The sequence below is a fragment of the Octopus bimaculoides genome, chromosome 3, assembly GCF_001194135.2.
Source record: "Octopus bimaculoides isolate UCB-OBI-ISO-001 chromosome 3, ASM119413v2, whole genome shotgun sequence".
Taxonomy (NCBI): Eukaryota; Metazoa; Mollusca; class Cephalopoda; order Octopoda; family Octopodidae; genus Octopus; species Octopus bimaculoides.
The window spans coordinates 87222801-87241272 of record NC_068983.1 but is presented as its reverse complement, the minus strand read 5'-3'; the positions used below and the strand labels follow the sequence as shown (position 1 = coordinate 87241272).

General features: G+C 32.8%; 1 protein-coding gene across 1 annotated transcript in view; it reads left to right on the top strand.

Moving 5' to 3' along the window:
* Nucleotides 1-18472, top strand: part of LOC106869142 (uncharacterized) — a 103119-nt gene that overhangs the window by 33385 nt on the left and 51262 nt on the right. The window contains exon 2 of the mRNA XM_052966268.1: nucleotides 5879-5930. Coding sequence (XP_052822228.1) covers nucleotides 5879-5930 — 52 coding nt within the window. The remainder of the gene's footprint in view (nucleotides 1-5878; nucleotides 5931-18472) is intronic.

Sequence of the window (18472 nt, the reverse complement as noted above, 5' to 3'; positions counted from 1 at the left end):
GTTACCTCAATCCTTTCTATATAAACGAAAATGAAGTAGATTGACAAATTTATTTTTTGAACCAGTGGAAGACACGCAAGATGTCGAAATATTGTTCACGAGATAGCAAATGGCACTCTTCTTTTAATTTTGACTCTATTATTATTATTATTATTATTATTATTATTATTATTAATCCTTCATAACACAGTGTAGGTAAAAATGCACCGGAGTTTTTACTCATCTGTCAAGTCACAAGGACATCAGACAGATAATACTTTCCTTAAGATGTGCACTGTGCCCAATAAGGTTGCTTTTTGCAAGACATTAATCTTGCATGGGATTTCCAGTTGCCTTAAGAAGTCTTGAAGTTTCCATGGAATTGATCCCAATGCTCTGATCACCACTAATATCACCCTCTCACATTCCATAGAGTCTTGCCATTTTCACTTTTAATTCGGAGTACTTGGTGATTTTTTCAACCTCTTTACTCACAACACTCATGTCATTTGGTATGGCTACATCAATGATCTGACAGTATTTGTCTCTCTTACTCAGTATAACAATATCCAGCCAACGATGTTTGATTACACGATCTATCTGAATATAATAGTCACAGAGTATCGTTACTTTTCCATCCTCTTGCATAACTTTACTTGGTACATGCTCAAACCAGTTCTCTGTTACTTCATATTATTATTATTATTATTATTATTTAGAAATATCAAAACAGACAGTGGGTGTAGCTTGAGAGTAGTATGCCTGCTCTATAGTGTTTAGCTAATTTGTTGAGCTCTCCTTCATTGACTCATATTATATGTATATACATTAGACAGTAGAGTGGGACTTGAGGGAGATTTGGCTCTGTAGAAATCATCCTTGTTTGATAATATATATATATATATATATACACACACACACACACACACACACACACACATTCATAAAGATAGTAGCATGAAATAATTGATCAGTACAATTATCTATTCAAGCCTTGTTCTCTCGCATTCAAGTTGCAGCTATGATTCTATACATGTGTGTGTGTGTGTGTGTGTACTAGCAAGTGCAATAGACACTTGGCTCTTTGTATTCTTCTGGTTATCACTATTAAGACAGAATATGTAGTCACTGCTAATAATGTTGAACTCAATGCTAATGATGTTGATATTCTTCCTTTCTACAAACAATTATTTTTATTTGTCCATCTGTTTTACTTTTTTCAGTTTCTTCCTCTTAAAAAGTGTAGAAACAACACTTGTTGAATGTATTAATTAAGTTTAGCAAGAAGTTTGGAATAAGTTTTAACCTATGAGTGTCATATGATAATTAATGACCAGTAATTATCATCTTTTTCTTCTTCCTTCTTTCTGTTCTCCTTCATCTAATCTTTCTTCATCGTTTTATTCTTCCTTCTTCTCCTGTTCCTAAACTCTGGATATTGCCCTTGGGAAGAAAGATATCTCATTAAGTTCTCATTATGAATGATCTCAAGGAGAGGCGGGCATGTTGTCTAACCTCCCCTCTGCATCAGATGAGGGGATGAGGAGTACAATAATAACATTCTCTTCCCTTGATAAGTTGTTCTGAACACTCTTAAGTTCTTAACTCATTATCTTGTTTTTTAGAAAAATTAACCAAAGAGGTAACATATGAGGAAACAATGCTTCTTTTTCTTGAGGTGTTAATTTAGTATAGATTTATTCTTTATATTGACATTATACTTAGTTTCACCTAATAATAATTATACTTAGTTTCACCAAATAAAATCAAGTAGTTTTCAAAAGAACACAAAATAATTACACGAAATAATAAGGCACAGGAGTGGCTGTGTGGTAAGTAGCTTGCTTACCAACCACATGGTTCCAGGTTCAGTCCCACTGCATGGCACCTTGTATTCTACTATAGCCTCGGGCCGACCAAAGCCTTGTGAGTGGATTTGGTAGATGGAAACTTAAAAAAGCTTGTCATATATATGTATATGTGGCCTTCGTGCCGGTGGCACATAAAAGCACCCACTACACTCTCGGAGTGGTTGGCATTAGGAAGGGCATCCAGCTGTAGAAACTCTGCCAAATCAGATTGGAGCCTGGTGTAGCCATCTGGTTCACCAGTCCTCAGTCAAATCGTCCAACCCATGTTAGCATGGAAAGCAGACGTTAAACGATGATGATGTGTGTGTGTTTGTCTCCCCAACATCGCTTGACAACTGATGCTGGTGTGTTTATGTCTCCCTAACTTAACGGTTCGGCAAAAGAGACCGATTAAATAAGTACTAGGCTTACAAAGAATAAGTCCTGGGATCGATCTGCTCGACTAAAGGCGGTGCTCTAGCATGGCTGCAGTCAAATGACTGAAACAAGTAAAGGAGTAAAGAGAGAGAGTTAAGAGCTGCAGGAATGAACTTGAGTTGTTTTAGCACCAGGTCAGCTCAAATATAGCATTGATCATTCCCATTTTTTGTATATCAACTACATTATATGTTGAATGTGTCCTTCCTTTTTTAAGATGATAGACTATAAGTTGAAGTTGTTTGGGCTGCTGTTTCTCATAGGCTGAGCAACAACATAGAGGTTTTCTTGTTGGCTTGTTGAACCTCAGTTCGTAAATATTGTATTACTAAGCTATACTGATTCTGCACCATGTGCATGTATATTCAAAGTAACTATTTAAATAACTTACATGTTATTTCTCACTTAACAAATTTGAAACTGTCCGTTATTTTATTTCCATCACTGGCTGCTGGTTTCCAATAGACTAGTCACTTGTTCAATGTGTTCATGGTAACAGGATTGACAAAAGAACTTTGGTGCAACATGGGCAGAACAGATACCACTGCGTATTTTCATTGAAAAGCATTGGTTTATTGGTTTTCTGGCTAATGTTCACAACTTTTGTGAATATACATTGTACAATGTGCAAGCAGACAGCAATGGTTATGAAGTACTCAATACTTTAAGTGTAGTAACAGTGAAGCAAATAAAGAACAAAGCTGAACAAATTCAGAAATAAAATAGTCTTTTATTTTATTTTCAGTTTTCAGAAATAGTACTCTTTCTGAGTATTCAAAAAACAGAAACTCTAATAAAACAGTATACTTGAGTTTATTTAGCATTACTCTTTGTTTGTTCTTTCATATACATGAACATGCACACACACACTATATACATATATATATATATATATACATAAACTGTTGCATATCAGCAAGTGCTAGAATGGTGTAAGCAGGGATGGGATTCCAGAGAGCTGATGTCCTAAGGAGCAAAAACTGCCTGTAGAGGTTAGAGTTGGGCTAAGTGGGATCAGAAACAACTCCAAACCTTACATCATTAGTGTTATGGGGAGTAAAGATGAATGAGTTGGAAGTGCCTGAATGGAGATGACACAAGACCAGCGAGCTCCAAGAAGCATCAATAGAAAAGGCAGAGAGGAGACAGCATGTCTGCAAACCAGAAACTAAAATGTGTCTATGAGTAGGTTTATGCCAGTCAATCAAGTGGCTTTATTCTGGATATGGTCTAAGATTCCTGTTTGTGCAGTAACTACACTATCTTAAGATATAGGAGTAATACTCCATTGCAACCACACCTGAGTTTTGCAGAGTGTCAATAATTGTTGGAGAATGAAGTATTTTCTGATCCCATAGAGAACCAATCTCTGAATTGTTGTCGTAACTAAGTAAAGAATGTACTTTTGCCTATAGAAATCCTTGGTAATAGTAGGGCCTAATATTTGGCTGTAACTTCATGCTGTTCATGTATAAGATGGGGTGAGGTGTGACAATGCTTTCCAGATGATAGTAGCATTTGACTTTTTCTACTGTCTTTTTTTTCCTTCTATTGAGATCCTCACAAGCACACAGCCATTCTTGCTGATGTAGGACTTTTAAATGCTGAAGAATTAGTATATAACTACTTTTTCATTTCTGCTAATTAACAAGGTTTAAAATTAAATCATTATGAGCTTTCATATTTAGCTTCTCTTTTACTCTTTTACTTGTTTCAGTCATTTGACTGTGGCCATGCCGGATCACTGCTTTTAGTCAAGCAAATCGACCCCAGGACTTATTCTTTGTAAGCCTAGTACTTATTCTATCAGTCTCTTTTGCCGAACCGCTAAGTTACGGGGGACGTAAACACCACCATTGGTTGTCAAGCGATGTTGGTAGGGACAAACATATACACACACACATATATACGCCAGGCTTCTTTCAGTTTCTATCTACCAAATCCACTCACAAGGCTTTCGTCGGCCCGAAGCTATAGTAGAAGACACTTGCCCAAGATGTCACTCAGTGGGAATGAACCCAGAACCATGTGGTTGGTAAGCAAGCTACTTACCACACAGCCACTCCTACGCCTTCTGTGCAGTATATATTTTCAGAGATATTTTATTTGCTTAGTTTTATTTATCCCATGACTCAATATTCATATACACTCATAATGAAATCTTTGTACTTGACATTCAGTCTTTAATCAAGAATAATAGGATCACTTTAATGGAATGTAATTATTACATTATTTGCTCACTGAGACTATTCATTTTCAATAATAAGTCCTTTTTGACTTATCATATAAAGGCTGATGGCATTACAAAAATTAGCTCTTCACCTGAAATCAGAACCATTCATAGAAATTCAATAAATAAAAGATCTAAATAGATCCACATTGTTACTATTTGGTTTTGGAGGTTGCTGACTTGAAATCAATGATCTTTTCTTGTAAGTGATTGTTTTTATATTTATATGTTATAAAACTTGATAATTAAAAATTTCTCATTGGATTAATTTTTCAAGAACCTTAAAATATCATTAAATATCACTTTTAATGTTAGTGTTTACATCTTAAAGATTTTCAGCAAGATCTTTCTGGAAATAATAGTTGATATACATATTCATAAAATATGAATTTTAGTGGCAGCAGCAACAATAGTGGCAGTGGAAGGGCATTACTCTTAATAGAACCATAGGAGTGTTGTTGTGGCATATGGTATATTTTGAGTATGTTTAAAGCTGATACAGCTCATCCCTTTCCGGGGTTTAAAGAGAACAAGAAAGATGAAAAATTAACTCAATACTAGACTGTACTTCATTTATTGACCCCGAGGGAATGAAAAACATAATAACCTCAGCAGGATTTGTTCAAATCCTTCAGACATCAACTTTGCCTTTCATTCTATAAAGGTTGATAAATATTAAAATAATATAAGTAGAAAAGAAAGCCAAAATTAAATTGATGCTAGTAATTTCATGGCCTTTATTTTGATAATAGTAATTTTATGGAAAAGTTAGAAATTAGTCTTTAATTATTAATTTGATTAGGCTAAAAGCCAATTTTTTAGAGGTTATTATAACTAGTTTAATCTACGTGTAGCTATTTTGTGAATCCTAGGAAAATTAAATCAATAAAACATTTTAGAGACAAAACTAAAGCAAGGTTAATTTTTTACCTTTCCTACTGACTCCATCACCCTTAAAACAAAACTGACAAAACATCAAGCCTTTATGTACAATAACAGTTTCCAGTTGTGATTACCCAGTTGAATTAAATAATACTTTATATTAAAATTTTTGAAAGTCTTTATTTCTATGACTGTACACAAATATCACCAGTTCTCTAAAATATAAAAGTGTTGATTATAATAAAAAGGAATTTAGCTATAAGGCCTTTGTTCCTAATACATATGTTTTGTACTTAATATATTTCTGCATTTCTATGTAATCAAGCTGAATTTAATTTACACTAGTATTAAGGCTCTGAATTGAAGCCTTATATTCCTTATCAAATTCATGTAATCTGTACCAACACAGAACAATAAACATTAAAATAATTTGTTGCTTTGAAGAAAAGGCAAAGAAATGAACAATGTATTATTTATTATTCCATTCTTCATGTTACAGGAGCTACAATTATATCTTGGAGATGTGCTGGAGAGGAAATGTTATTTTTAAGGTAAGGTTTCTCTATTTAATTAAAATTTCATATAATTATAATTATACAAACTAAAAGATGATTTTCTTTAAAGGAAAACAACTCAGCCTAATCATAAATTGAACAAAACTTGAAAGGAAAAGAAAGGTGTTTCTTTGTAAATTATTTCATTTGGTTTTTTAATTTTTTTATTTAATTCACTTTAAGACAATATAATTCTTGTTATGGGGTATGCTTGCAGTTTTTAGTATCTAATGAAGCAATTCACTAATTAATACTCAGTTTATATTTACATGGCATTCAGATGGACATGCCAACTTATTCTAATAAAGAACAATGTAACACTGTCTCATGTTAAACAGAATTGATAATAAAAATGGTTTCATTAAATATTAGAAATTTCACTATATCAAAACCTTTTATTTGTATTAGTTAATCTTGGGTGCCTTAACAATGTACACATCTTGTTGACTGAGGAATAATGATAAATGTATGAGTTAATGTTTAGTTTGAGCTCTTCCCTGTTAACAGTACAAGGTAAAGGAGGGGTTAGAGAATTTCAAACTGCTACAGTTCTGAAATCTGAAAAACAAGGCCTTATTATTGTTGAGATAGAGGCATTAAGTAAAACCTTTGAACTGTTCATATTATAGCTAATCCTACAACAGTGGTGCCCCTGCATGACTGCAGCTTTAAAGCTGAAACACTTTAAAGAATATACAACCAATAGAATCTGCTTTCCCTTCTTAAATTAACCAAAATAATTTAAGTAAAGAAAATATGAAAACAGCAATTCATTAAAAAAAAATATAGGACTAAAAATCAGTAATACAGTGTACTAGTAAAAACAATGTACACTAATGAAAGGAAAATAAAAGCAATTTAAAAATTTGGATGTGTCTAGTCCTCAAAACTACTAATTGGAAATTAAAGATGATACAATTACACTTAAAGATTGATGTTCTTTCATCACAGTGAATTCCAAATCATTAATTGATATTTACCTAGTAAAAATTATTATTTTGCTACAATGAAGCTAATGTATGTTGGACCTTCACAACTAGTGTTTGAGTTTTGATCAAACACTATTTATTTCTTCCATACAAAACAGTGTACCTATGAAAAAAAGAAAAACATTATTGCTACTGTCATTGCCCATATTAGTGAGATTTGTGACTCAGTTTCATCTTCTAGTTGAGAGCATTTGGTTTCACTTACATCACTAATATCCATGGGAAAGAGATGTCCTCTTTGTTAACATTCTCTTTGATGACATTCTCTTCAGTGATTTTTGCTTTGGTGACATTCTTTTCGGTAACATTTGCTTTAGTGACATTCTCTTTGGTGTTGAAGCCATTATCTATGAAGTAATATTGAAGATAAAAATAGTGCATTTTGTATGTTTTTCATAATTGGGTTTTCAGTCAGAAATCTCAAATTTGGTCTGTATTTTACTATTTTTGTTGTTTTTGCTACTGAGCCGGAAAACAGCAGGATGTTACTTATTATTATCCTTCATTATAAGGCAGTGAGCTGGCAGAATCGTTAGCATGCTGGGCGAAATGCTTAGCGCTATTTTGCCTGTAGCTATGTTTTGAGTTCAAATTCCACTGAGGTCAACTTTGCCTTTCATCCTTTTGGGGTCAATAAATTAAGTACCAGTGAAACACTGGGGTTGATGTAATTGACTAGTCCCCTCTCCCAAAATTTCAGGCCTTATGACTATAGTAGAAAGGATTATTATTATTATTATTGCTTAGGCAGTGAGCTGGCAGAATTGTTTACCTGGCAGATAAAATGCTTAGCGGCATTTCAGCCATCTTAACGTTCTGAGTTCAAATTCTGCCAAGGTCCACTTTACCTTTCATCCTTTTAAGGTCCATAAAATAAGTACCAATTATGTACTGGGGTCAATATAATCATTTAGCCCCCACCCCAAAATTTCAGAATTATTATTATTATTAATATTATTATTATTATTATTATTATTATTACTATTATTATCAATATTAAGAAGGCAGCGAGCTGGTAGGAGCATTAGCATGCCTGGAAAAATGCTTAGTGACATTTCGTCCATCTTTAGGTTCTGAGTTCAAATACCACTGTGATCAACTTAAAACTTTCATGTTTTCAGGGTTGATAAAATAAGCACCAGTTGAGTACTGGGGTCAATTTTCCCCCAAAACTTACTAGTCTTGTACCAAAATTTGAAACCAATGTTATTATTTTTTACTGCTGAAGTTGATTTTGCCACCAAGTTGACTTTGTCTGTCATCTTTTTGGGGTTAATAGAATAAGTATCAGTTGAGCATAGGGGTCAATGCAATTGACTAATCACCTTGCCCAAAATTTCAGGCCTTCTGCCCATAATGGAAAGGATTATTATTATTATTATTATTATTATTATTATTATTATTATCATTATTATTGTTATTATTATCATTATTATTATTATTATTACTATTATGTCACTGAAGTTAACTTTGCTACTAAGGTTGACTTTGCCTTTCATCTTCCAGGGCTAACAGAATAAGTATCAGTTGAACATTGGGATCAATGTAATCGACTAGCCCCCTCACCTCAAAACTTCCAGGGCCTTGTACCTATTATAGAAAGAATTATTATTATTATTATTATTATTATTATTATTGTTGTTCTGAGTTCATATCCCACCATGGTTGACTTTGTCTTTCATTCTTCTGAGATTGATAAAATAAGTACCAATTGAGCACTGGAGTCAAAAATGCTGGCCTTGTGCTAAAAATTGAAACTATTATTATCATCATCATCATTATTATTATTATTATTATTATTATTATTGAGTGAGAGAGCAGCACATGCCATCAAAGTGATATTGGGATACAAATATATGAAGCCCTATATACCTATCATGACTACCCACCTGATAAGAGTACACCAGGCACATACATCACAACCATATGTGTGCAATGTGATGATCTTACATAAAGATAAACAGCACATGACCTTGCAGTTGGGGCCAAGTAAGAATTTTCTTCTGGTTGAGTAGTCCATCCCCTCAAAAGGTTTGTTTAAGGATGATGAATGAAACACTCATGTTTCTAGAGGTGAACTATTCAAACCCCAAAGAATTCCTCTCAACACATGGCTATGATGCTCCTCCACTACTTCTGTCATCCACCAAGGGACATGCTCAAAAAACCGACAAGTAAATCTGTGGTATTGAGCAGAATATTTGTTGTAGCCTATCTTTTATACTAAGACAAAACATGTACCTGATAACACTTCCAATCAGTTAAGATCAGAAGCCATGAGAGCCAATACCTGGTACTGCATCAGGGCATTTATCATTATTATTGTTGTTATTGTTGTTGTTGTTGTTGTTGTTGTCATCGTCGTCATCATCTAAATGCTTTACAATATTTTGTCATTCTAAATTCTGAATTTATATCATACCGAAGTTGACACCAGCTTTCCTCCATCCAAGACTGACAAAATAACTCTCAATTATACACTAGTGTTAATACAATCAATTATTACTACTTGCATGCTAAACTCAACATTGTATTAGCACATGTATTATATCTAGCTAAAAGATTTTTTTTTCCTCAAACCTCTAGATAGTTTTGAACCTATAAGTGTTGTTAGTCACAATCCAGTTTGATTCATTGTTGAAACTATTTTAAGCTAAACATGTCACAGCTTCTCATTTCACCCAACCACCCTAAAAATGTTTGGGTCTTCTTGACATATAGTACTGATCAAACAGACTTATGGCATGTAGTTAATTGGTCAAATGACTGAGTGGTATTCACAGTTCCACCATGCCTTCACCTTATTAAGAACTATACTGCACTCTCCAATATGCCATAGCTTATTACATTAAATACAATACAGCTGTTTTAGTAAGTTTTGTTTCCTCCACTTTCCAAGCCTCTTCTGCATGCTTCTATACTCTTGTAGTAGTTGCAGTACAAAAAGGCAAGATGCACATGGTCAACCATGACAGTGATGTTGTCCTACATTTATCTCTGGTTGTGTGTATTCCAGCACAGCATTTGACTTGATAATTATTATTTAGTCCCAGATCAGTTTGAATGAGTAAACCTATGATCTGAATTATTCCAGCTGTGACCTTCCCTTCTTTTATTCAACATAGTGTATCCATTTTATTCAACATAGTGCACATTATGCAAAGTGTTGTCTCTTTTATTTTAAGGTGACAGAGTGTGATTTGAAGGAGATTTGGTTGCTATCTGTAGCAAAATGAGCATCTGCATAGAAGCTCTTTCATTGGCTTGGAGTTAATGAGGTTATTGACGCTGCTGTTATTTTTTTTCTTTGTGGGTTTTTTTGCGTGTGTATGTGTGTGTGTGTGTGTGTGTGTGTGTATTAGTGTGTGAGTATTTATCTAGACTCAGTGAGCAATTTACTGTACTTCTGCTAATGTCGTAATAGTGTGTTAGGGTGTTGTAGATCTGTTTGAGTGTAGTGTTAGCTTCTGCATGAATTGTAATGCTTCCTGCGCAGTTAGTGCTAGTCTTGGTAGTCTTTCATTTATAACTTATTATTTCATTGTATAGTTAGTGTGATTTGTATGTGCCAACTGTTTTGTTATTGTTTATTGGGAAGAGGGTATGAACCAAGACAAGAGGAGCATAATCAATGATTGATTTGATAAAATGTTTGTTCACTTTTCTTATCACTTTATGTTAACCAAGTGTGTAGAATTTGTGTATTAGTTTGCTTTCTTTATATTTCATGTATACTGAGAATTTTGTGAGTAAATTTCTAGTATTTTGTCATGTCATCTATGTGTATATGTTATGCTTATGTTGTTGAGTGTAATCGCTGATTGGATCGATCTATCCAAAGTTCTTTGGTGCTGGTGGTAAGAAGGGTAACGGTAGATTTGATGGTTACTACTTTTAGTATCTTTTGTTGCTTTTTTTCTCACCCAGATTTCATGGTTGTTGATGTAGAATAAGTTGTGTAATGTCTGCATTATATAGCTTAATAAACATAGAGTACCTTTAAGTTATAAGGAGGAAGTGAATGGTTTGAAATTTTCTAGCTAGAATATTCCACGAGTTCTAAATGTGTTGTACTATACAGCTGTTTAGCAATCTGAGAGAGATTTCACTGGAATTGGTTTTTGTTGTATCTTTAGTTGTTAAGTAGTTAGATTATAAATGAAACTGAAAGCAACAGTTATGTAAATTTTATTTCTCTATTTATTTTTCTTTAATATTTTATATTCACATTTATCATTAAATGTTAATTGTTTTTGTGCATTCAGTAAGACACATAACTCTGCTTGCTTCATTTTCCCTATTTAAACATTCCATGTGTCAATGCTGTTTAGGCCCATGTCAGTTGCTCCAACCTTAACCATCTTGTTTTTTATTCAGGCATATTTTTTAGGCATAGTATATCCAGAACTTCATTATCTAATGGAACTCTCCTTTAAAAAAAAATCTGTTGCATACAGTTTGAAGAAATTTTAGTAGCTATTTCTAGAAACTCATGTGACTATGTAAAAAGAGTCCCTCTTTGGCTCAATAGGTTCTACTTCTCACATTACAGTTGAGTGATTAACAATGAAAACCATCCCAAGCATGTAAGCATGATAAAACAGTAAAAATAAATAATTATACAACGATATGCCATACCCCAATGTATGTTCATACATTTGTGTGATGGTATTATATTGATTTGTATTGTATTGTAATATGTATTTATTACTCTCAAAACAAAAAAAGAAAAACAATGTTTATTTACTCATATCAATAGCAATATATTGTTTATATAGATTATTTTAGCTGATAAAGTTCAGATTCTGCATGTTATTTCTTTTGTTCTTAATTGGCTAGAATTATCAGTATCAAAATATATAATACAAGCTGCCTCTATGATGTTCTAAGATGCAAATATATTTTATCATATCTACTGCAGTATCAAATACTTCAATAATTTTAACGTGCTTGGAACATCACGTTACATTGTGATAATTCTGATGAATACACATATACATATATGTGTATGTGAAAGAGATATTGGTGTATTGATTGTCATGTTATTATTTCCTTAATTAAAAACTGTATGTAACAGAATAAGTAGAATAGTACAGTATAGATATTTGTGTATGAAGATTGATAGCTGCATATAGCTAATTCAGGAACGTTTTGTTTCACAAATTTGTTGGTACCTTAAAAATCAAATTCTTGGGACTTTCTTTGGATAATATATATTTTCTTATCTTTACATAAAATCCTATTTGTGGAAATATTTACAGTTTTCATTTTTTCCATATTCTCCACTGAAGTTAAAATCCTAACATTTAGATGTGTAACCTAAAGTTAGGATGAGACTCATAGTTTGGCTAACCTTAAAGAAGTGGCATAGTATGTGAGTTATGGGTGTCCAGATCACACAGAGTTGCCACTTTGCAGTAGGGGGAACAGACAAGATGACGGTATGTTATGTTTAAGAAAGGGAAGCAGGTGGCGAATTTAGTTACCACACAGGTCAACAAAAACTCATACTACATCACTGCCCTAAGAGTGAGTGATATTATAAACAATTTTGCAATTTCATATTTTACAACTTACATGTTGAAAATTAACGATCTCAAAAATAGATATGCTTAAAGATGTAATATATTCTTTCACTTATCCTTTTCATAAATTAAATGTACCATTTACAGAAACTATAATTAGGTAAATTATATTGATAACTCATATGTAATGTATGCAAACAATGGATTAAAATACTTTATCAAATAAAAGTAATGATTTTTACAAATGAATTTAATTTTCATTTTTGCATACTCAAGCTTAGTTAATAATTATATACACCCTTTCCCAAAATGTGCATGAGTGTGAAATCGATATATTTTATCCCCTGATATTTTGAATAAAAATCAATCTTTCTTTTCAATAAACACCAGCTTATTAGAATATTTTCAATAGATTTTTCATTTTCTCTTTTGCTTTCTATTGTATTTTTGATACAAAGTTCTGATCTTTCAGAAAGAACATGAATATCCATAATCTCCAGATTAGATCTTTGGTATCATATATTGGAGCACAAAATATTTTTTCTGATTACATAATAATGGTAATTATAATGACCCACTTAATAAAAATAAGATTTCAATTGTATATATTGTCTTTTACTTAAGTGATACAGGCCTTAACAATGTAACAAAAATAGTATTTTATCTTTTATGTTTTACTTGTTTCAGTCATTTGACTATCGCCCTCGGGACTTATTTTTTTAAAGCCTAGTACTTATTCTATTGGTCTCTTTTGCTGAACTTCAAAGTTACATAGACATAGATACATCAACACTCGTCGAGCTGGAGGTGGGGAGCTTCTTACCATTCATCAATGCTTTAGATCTATATCATTTTCATCATCATAATTTTATGCTTGCTTTTCATACTGGCAGAAATTGAAAAGATCATTCTAGTTCATGTTACTTCTTATTTTGAGTCACTGCTCTCCTAGATGTATCAAAGGACCACATCTAACTTGTATGTTACATTTTTGACTTGATTTCTATGACTAGATGCTCTTTCTAACCCAACCACTTTACTCCATATATTAAATTATGGTACCAGCACTGAAGAAGTTGTCATGTTCTCAACAAAACTAAAGGGTCCTCCTAATCCCTCACTTTACAGAGTGTAGTGGGTGCATTTTATCATGATACCAGCACTATAGAGGTTGGCATGTCTTTGACAAGATTAAAGGGTGCTCTTGATTCAACAACTCTGCTTGCTTGACAACCACTTTACAGTGTAGTGTGTGTGTGTGTGACCATAAAAACTTATTACTGTTCATAAAGTTGATAAATTTTTAATAGTCATTTCTTTTGTAGTCCAATGCTTATATTGGTTGACTAATCACATTATTTTACAGGCCCAGGTTTTATCTTCAGTTTCAGTACTCCTACATATTCTGTCTTAACCATTCAACAATAAAGAGTACATGTGCAGTTAATCAGGCAAACTGGTAAAAAGTGAAGTAGTATATGTATCTTGTTGAACTTGCCTCAGTAGCAATTGCAAAGCCTAAGCTCTAAATTTTGCCTCTCATGCACATGCATGGGTGTGTTACTGCAAGCTCAAAAATTCCAGCATTTGTAAAATCTACCCTCACTCACCAATTATCAAACCAAAGGATTCAGATACACTCCTAACTTCAGAAACTAACATAAATGACAAATGAACCTCCCACACTAGATTTCTGCCAAAACGATTTGATTCAAGAGACAAAAATGCCAAGATTGATTCAATGAGAAGTCCAGCAGAATTTGTAAGCTCCTGAATGATATACCCAAGGCCCACAGAGCAACTCTAAACAACCCCTCATCACACTCTAAAACAACAACAATAAGCTTTTCAAAGAAATGAATGGTAGATTTAAAAGCTTAAGAAATTCATCTGCTTGCAGAAATGCATAATTTCTAGGATGAAAAATAAAAAAAAAACATTTTATGACCCCCTGAAATTATTTCCTAGCAACACTTAAGTCATCAGATGACACATCTCTATTCAAAAGTCAGTAAGCAGTTGTGGAATGTTGGAGCAAATTCTTTAACCAAATCTTAAACCAGCCTAAATCTGTGGATTTGGCAGTGATGGAGAAATTTTGTTAAATGCCCATCTTGACAAAACACTTATATTTCAAAGGTCTTTGATACAGTCAACAGAAAACTTCTGTGGGAAAGGGAGGCAGAAGTCACTATAAACTTTTGATTTGATAAGCATCCTTGCGTTGTCCAGCAGCTGTAAGTCAACACTGAGCCTAGACACAAACAGATCATCAAACTACAGAATGCTGATGACTATACTCTAGCAACTTGCTCTCCAGAAGCCCTCAAGTCACTATTTCAGCAGCACTTACAGCACTTTAAAAGATGGGCCTAACAGTTAAGACCAAGGAAATAGGTTATCCCTCAATGGCACACCACACCACCTTCTTTCTTTCCCATTTACTTAGTACAACAACAACAACAACAACTAATCAGACCTTCCCAATATGACAGCAGATTGGAGCAGATTACAAACTATCTCAGACAGATCTCTGTAACTGTTAAAAGGTACAAATATAGTATCTTTCTAATATAACCATTTCAATCTTCATACCAAGATTCTCATCTATCTGGTAATTTGTTTGATTACCTTCTACCTTCTTGTGTGAGTGTGATTACATACAGTTGATATAAGACCCTTGAGGCTTTAACATCCAATCTTTTTAGGAGACTTTCTGTTTCTTGGAGTGATGGGAGTATACACACAGAAATCTCCTTTGAACCAATACAACCAGTATTAAATATATATTGTACAGGTATCAGCTGAGATGACTCAAACCTGTAGTGTGCTCAGATACATCTTGGTTATTGCCTGGCCAAAGAAGTAAAATCAACTATTCATTATGGACTTTTCATTGAAGATATGGGAGAGGGTGAAATGCACTCAATGTGCCCAAGAGAAGTTAGAAAAGAGGCATGCATGCATATTAGTATTTAGCCACTCCAACCAATATTCACATATCTTGCCTTCAACCAAAGCTGTACATTAAGAATTTGGATTTACAATCAGCAAAAACTTGTTGAAGATGTCCATCATCAAATTTAATGGACAAACATAAGCAAGTTTGTATATGTGTGTGTGAAAGAGTGAAAGAAAGCAAGTGATAGAGAGTGATCGATCTAGCTGATAGCCTACCAAAGATGATTATATGAAAGAAAAATATTTAAATTTGGTAAAATAATTACAGTAAACTATTTTGCTCAGATGAATCAAAAGCAGCAGTAATAATAATAATTGTTTCCTTACTGTTGAAGTTGTGTAATTTTGTTTAGATTACACTATAAACATTGATTTTTTTAATATTGTAGCATGACTGCAAAATATAAAGCTGCACTAATACTGACTCTGAGAATAAATTGATCGTGGTTTACAAATATAGAAATTAGAGGAAATTGTCTGTGTTGGATCACATGGTTCTAAATTAGTACTGAGAATAAAAATGCATTCTTTTATATTACTTCCTGTCATAATTTCCGCATCAATGAAATTTTCTCTAATCTCTTCACTACTATGTCTATTTTATTTCATAATCCTATTTATAATTAAGTTTGTCAACAACAGCATAGCAAAGGATCCTTCATGTTTATTAGCGATTTACAAAAACTATCAAAAATTTAGTTGCATTATTTAACCAATTTGAAATGACTGAACCAACACACTCATATTCCTAATTTAATTTATTTATGAGTCTTGACTTCATGTTATGTTTAATTTCATTACTGATTCCATCGCTTTGCTTATCATGAGTTATTTTTATAAATATTTGCTTATATAGCCTGTAAATTCATATTGAGGGTAACAAAAATGATGTTTTGAAGTGGTGTTCATACAACTTAAATTTATCAGTATGTAATGTGATCCCAGACTCGAATCAAAACTTTTTGGATATAGCTAGTGTTGGAACTGGTACTCTCTTTGAGATGCCCTCAGATAAATTCTGTTCACATAAACTTCTATTCTTTCAACCAAATTTTATTAAGATGTATGGCTATTTTAGATTAATACAAACTATTGACATTTTTAAAAGTGACCTTTTCAACAAAATTTATCAAAATTTTACTGCAAAATTTTTTGAAAATTTATAGATTATGAGGAAATATATTCTTTAGAAATTAACATTTTTCCCCACTTATAGTAACTAGCAGATAGGTTATAGAATTTACACTCCTCTGAAGAATTCTTAAAACAATAATCAACTGTTTTATAGCCCAGCATCTTGAACTTGTTGCTATTTTATTTCTGATTAATAGATAAATTAATGTGTCTTATATTTGAGTTGCATTTATGATACTTATTATAAGTATTTGATTTTTCATAAATTCCAAACTGGTTGGCAAGTTTGACAATTGTTTCAGGGATGAAAAATCATAGTCATGTTTACTATACGAACTTATTAAAGCTAATGATATATCTACAAACAAGAGAACTAAGTAGGCAAATCAATATCAAAAGTAGCTAATTATGATGTGCCACTTACTACAGTCAAACTGGTTTCCATGTGAAGAAATGTTTGTCAAATACATGTTGATAAAATCTAATAAAAATAATGTTTTTATTGTTATAGTTATGGTTTTATTATTATTGTTGTTGTGTTTTCTTTGCATAATTCATCACTGATATACAATTGATTTTGAGTAAGTATTGACATGAATTTGGAATTAGCTACATCATTATTTTATAGACATATTATATAGCTTGTCCTTAGTAAACTGCATTGTATTGTACACTTGGGGTTAAAGCTATTGGAAGTATTTCAAGTTGTCTCCTTTAATTTACTCTCAGACATCTATGTTTGTTTTTGTTTTCTTTTATTTCTCTACATTTTTAATATTTCGATTTGCAAATGTTTGTACTTGAACAATGTTTCCCATTCACAAGTTTAGTTATTATATTCTCCATGTCTTTATATTCATTATATGACAGTAAATGAAAATTACATGATTTCAGTTTCCAGTTGAAACTATTTCCCTTTGACTGATATATTTGAGGCATTATACCAATAATAATAATAATAATAATAATAATAATAATAATAATAATAATGACAACAATGACAGCAACAACACAAATTTTGGAAAAAGGTCAACAATTTTAGGGGAAGGGAAAGTTGATTGTATTGTCCCCAAATGAGCATTAGAATGTGATAGGAGGGACCAGAACAGAATTGGTTTCTTGTTTCAGGAGCTACATGGTTATTCATATTATTGAAGAGTGGGTGAGAGTAACCGAGATGGAAAAGGGAGATAAAATAGTGGTAATATAAATGTGTTGGGTGGACTTTCAAAGTACAAGGTGAGTAGAGGTAGGGATAGGAGAGCAAGGAGTATGAGTGGGTTTGCAAGAATGTATGGGAAGAATGAGGAATGATTAGAGATGGCCGAATGGGTGAAGGGGTGAATATAAAGAATGATGAACAAGGGTCAATGATAACTATACATTGAAGGGAAAGTGGTGACTGTGCAGAGTGGGTAGGGTTGAGGGTTAGATGTGGTGAAGGGTGGTTGATGATACATATAAGTTAGAGAAAGTAAGGGGGAGCATGTGATGATTGACTATGCAGAAAGGGGTAAGAGCAGCAAAATAGTAATAAAAATTGATTGGACAGGAGAAAGTTGAGACAAAGGGACATCTGCTTCTTCCCTCACAATCTTGCAACTGTGGATAGAGGTAGATGTAGCACATGGAGAGAATGAGAGATGTATGGTGGTGGAGAAGGAGAGATAACTTGATGACACAGAAGGGTGATCAATGTAAAATTTGAGTGGAGAGGGACAATATTAAGAATGAAAGATGGATGTCAAGTGAAATGGTTCTGGATAGTAAGAAGGATAATTGGTATCAGAGAAAAAAATTATGAAATAGGCATTTTAGTCTGAAAGCTGATCTCAGGTGGAATTAATATTTTGTCAGTGAAGAAGTTGCGGTTCAAAGCTACAAAAATATTTTGACAAATTAAATTTAAATGTTGAAGTGAATGTAACGG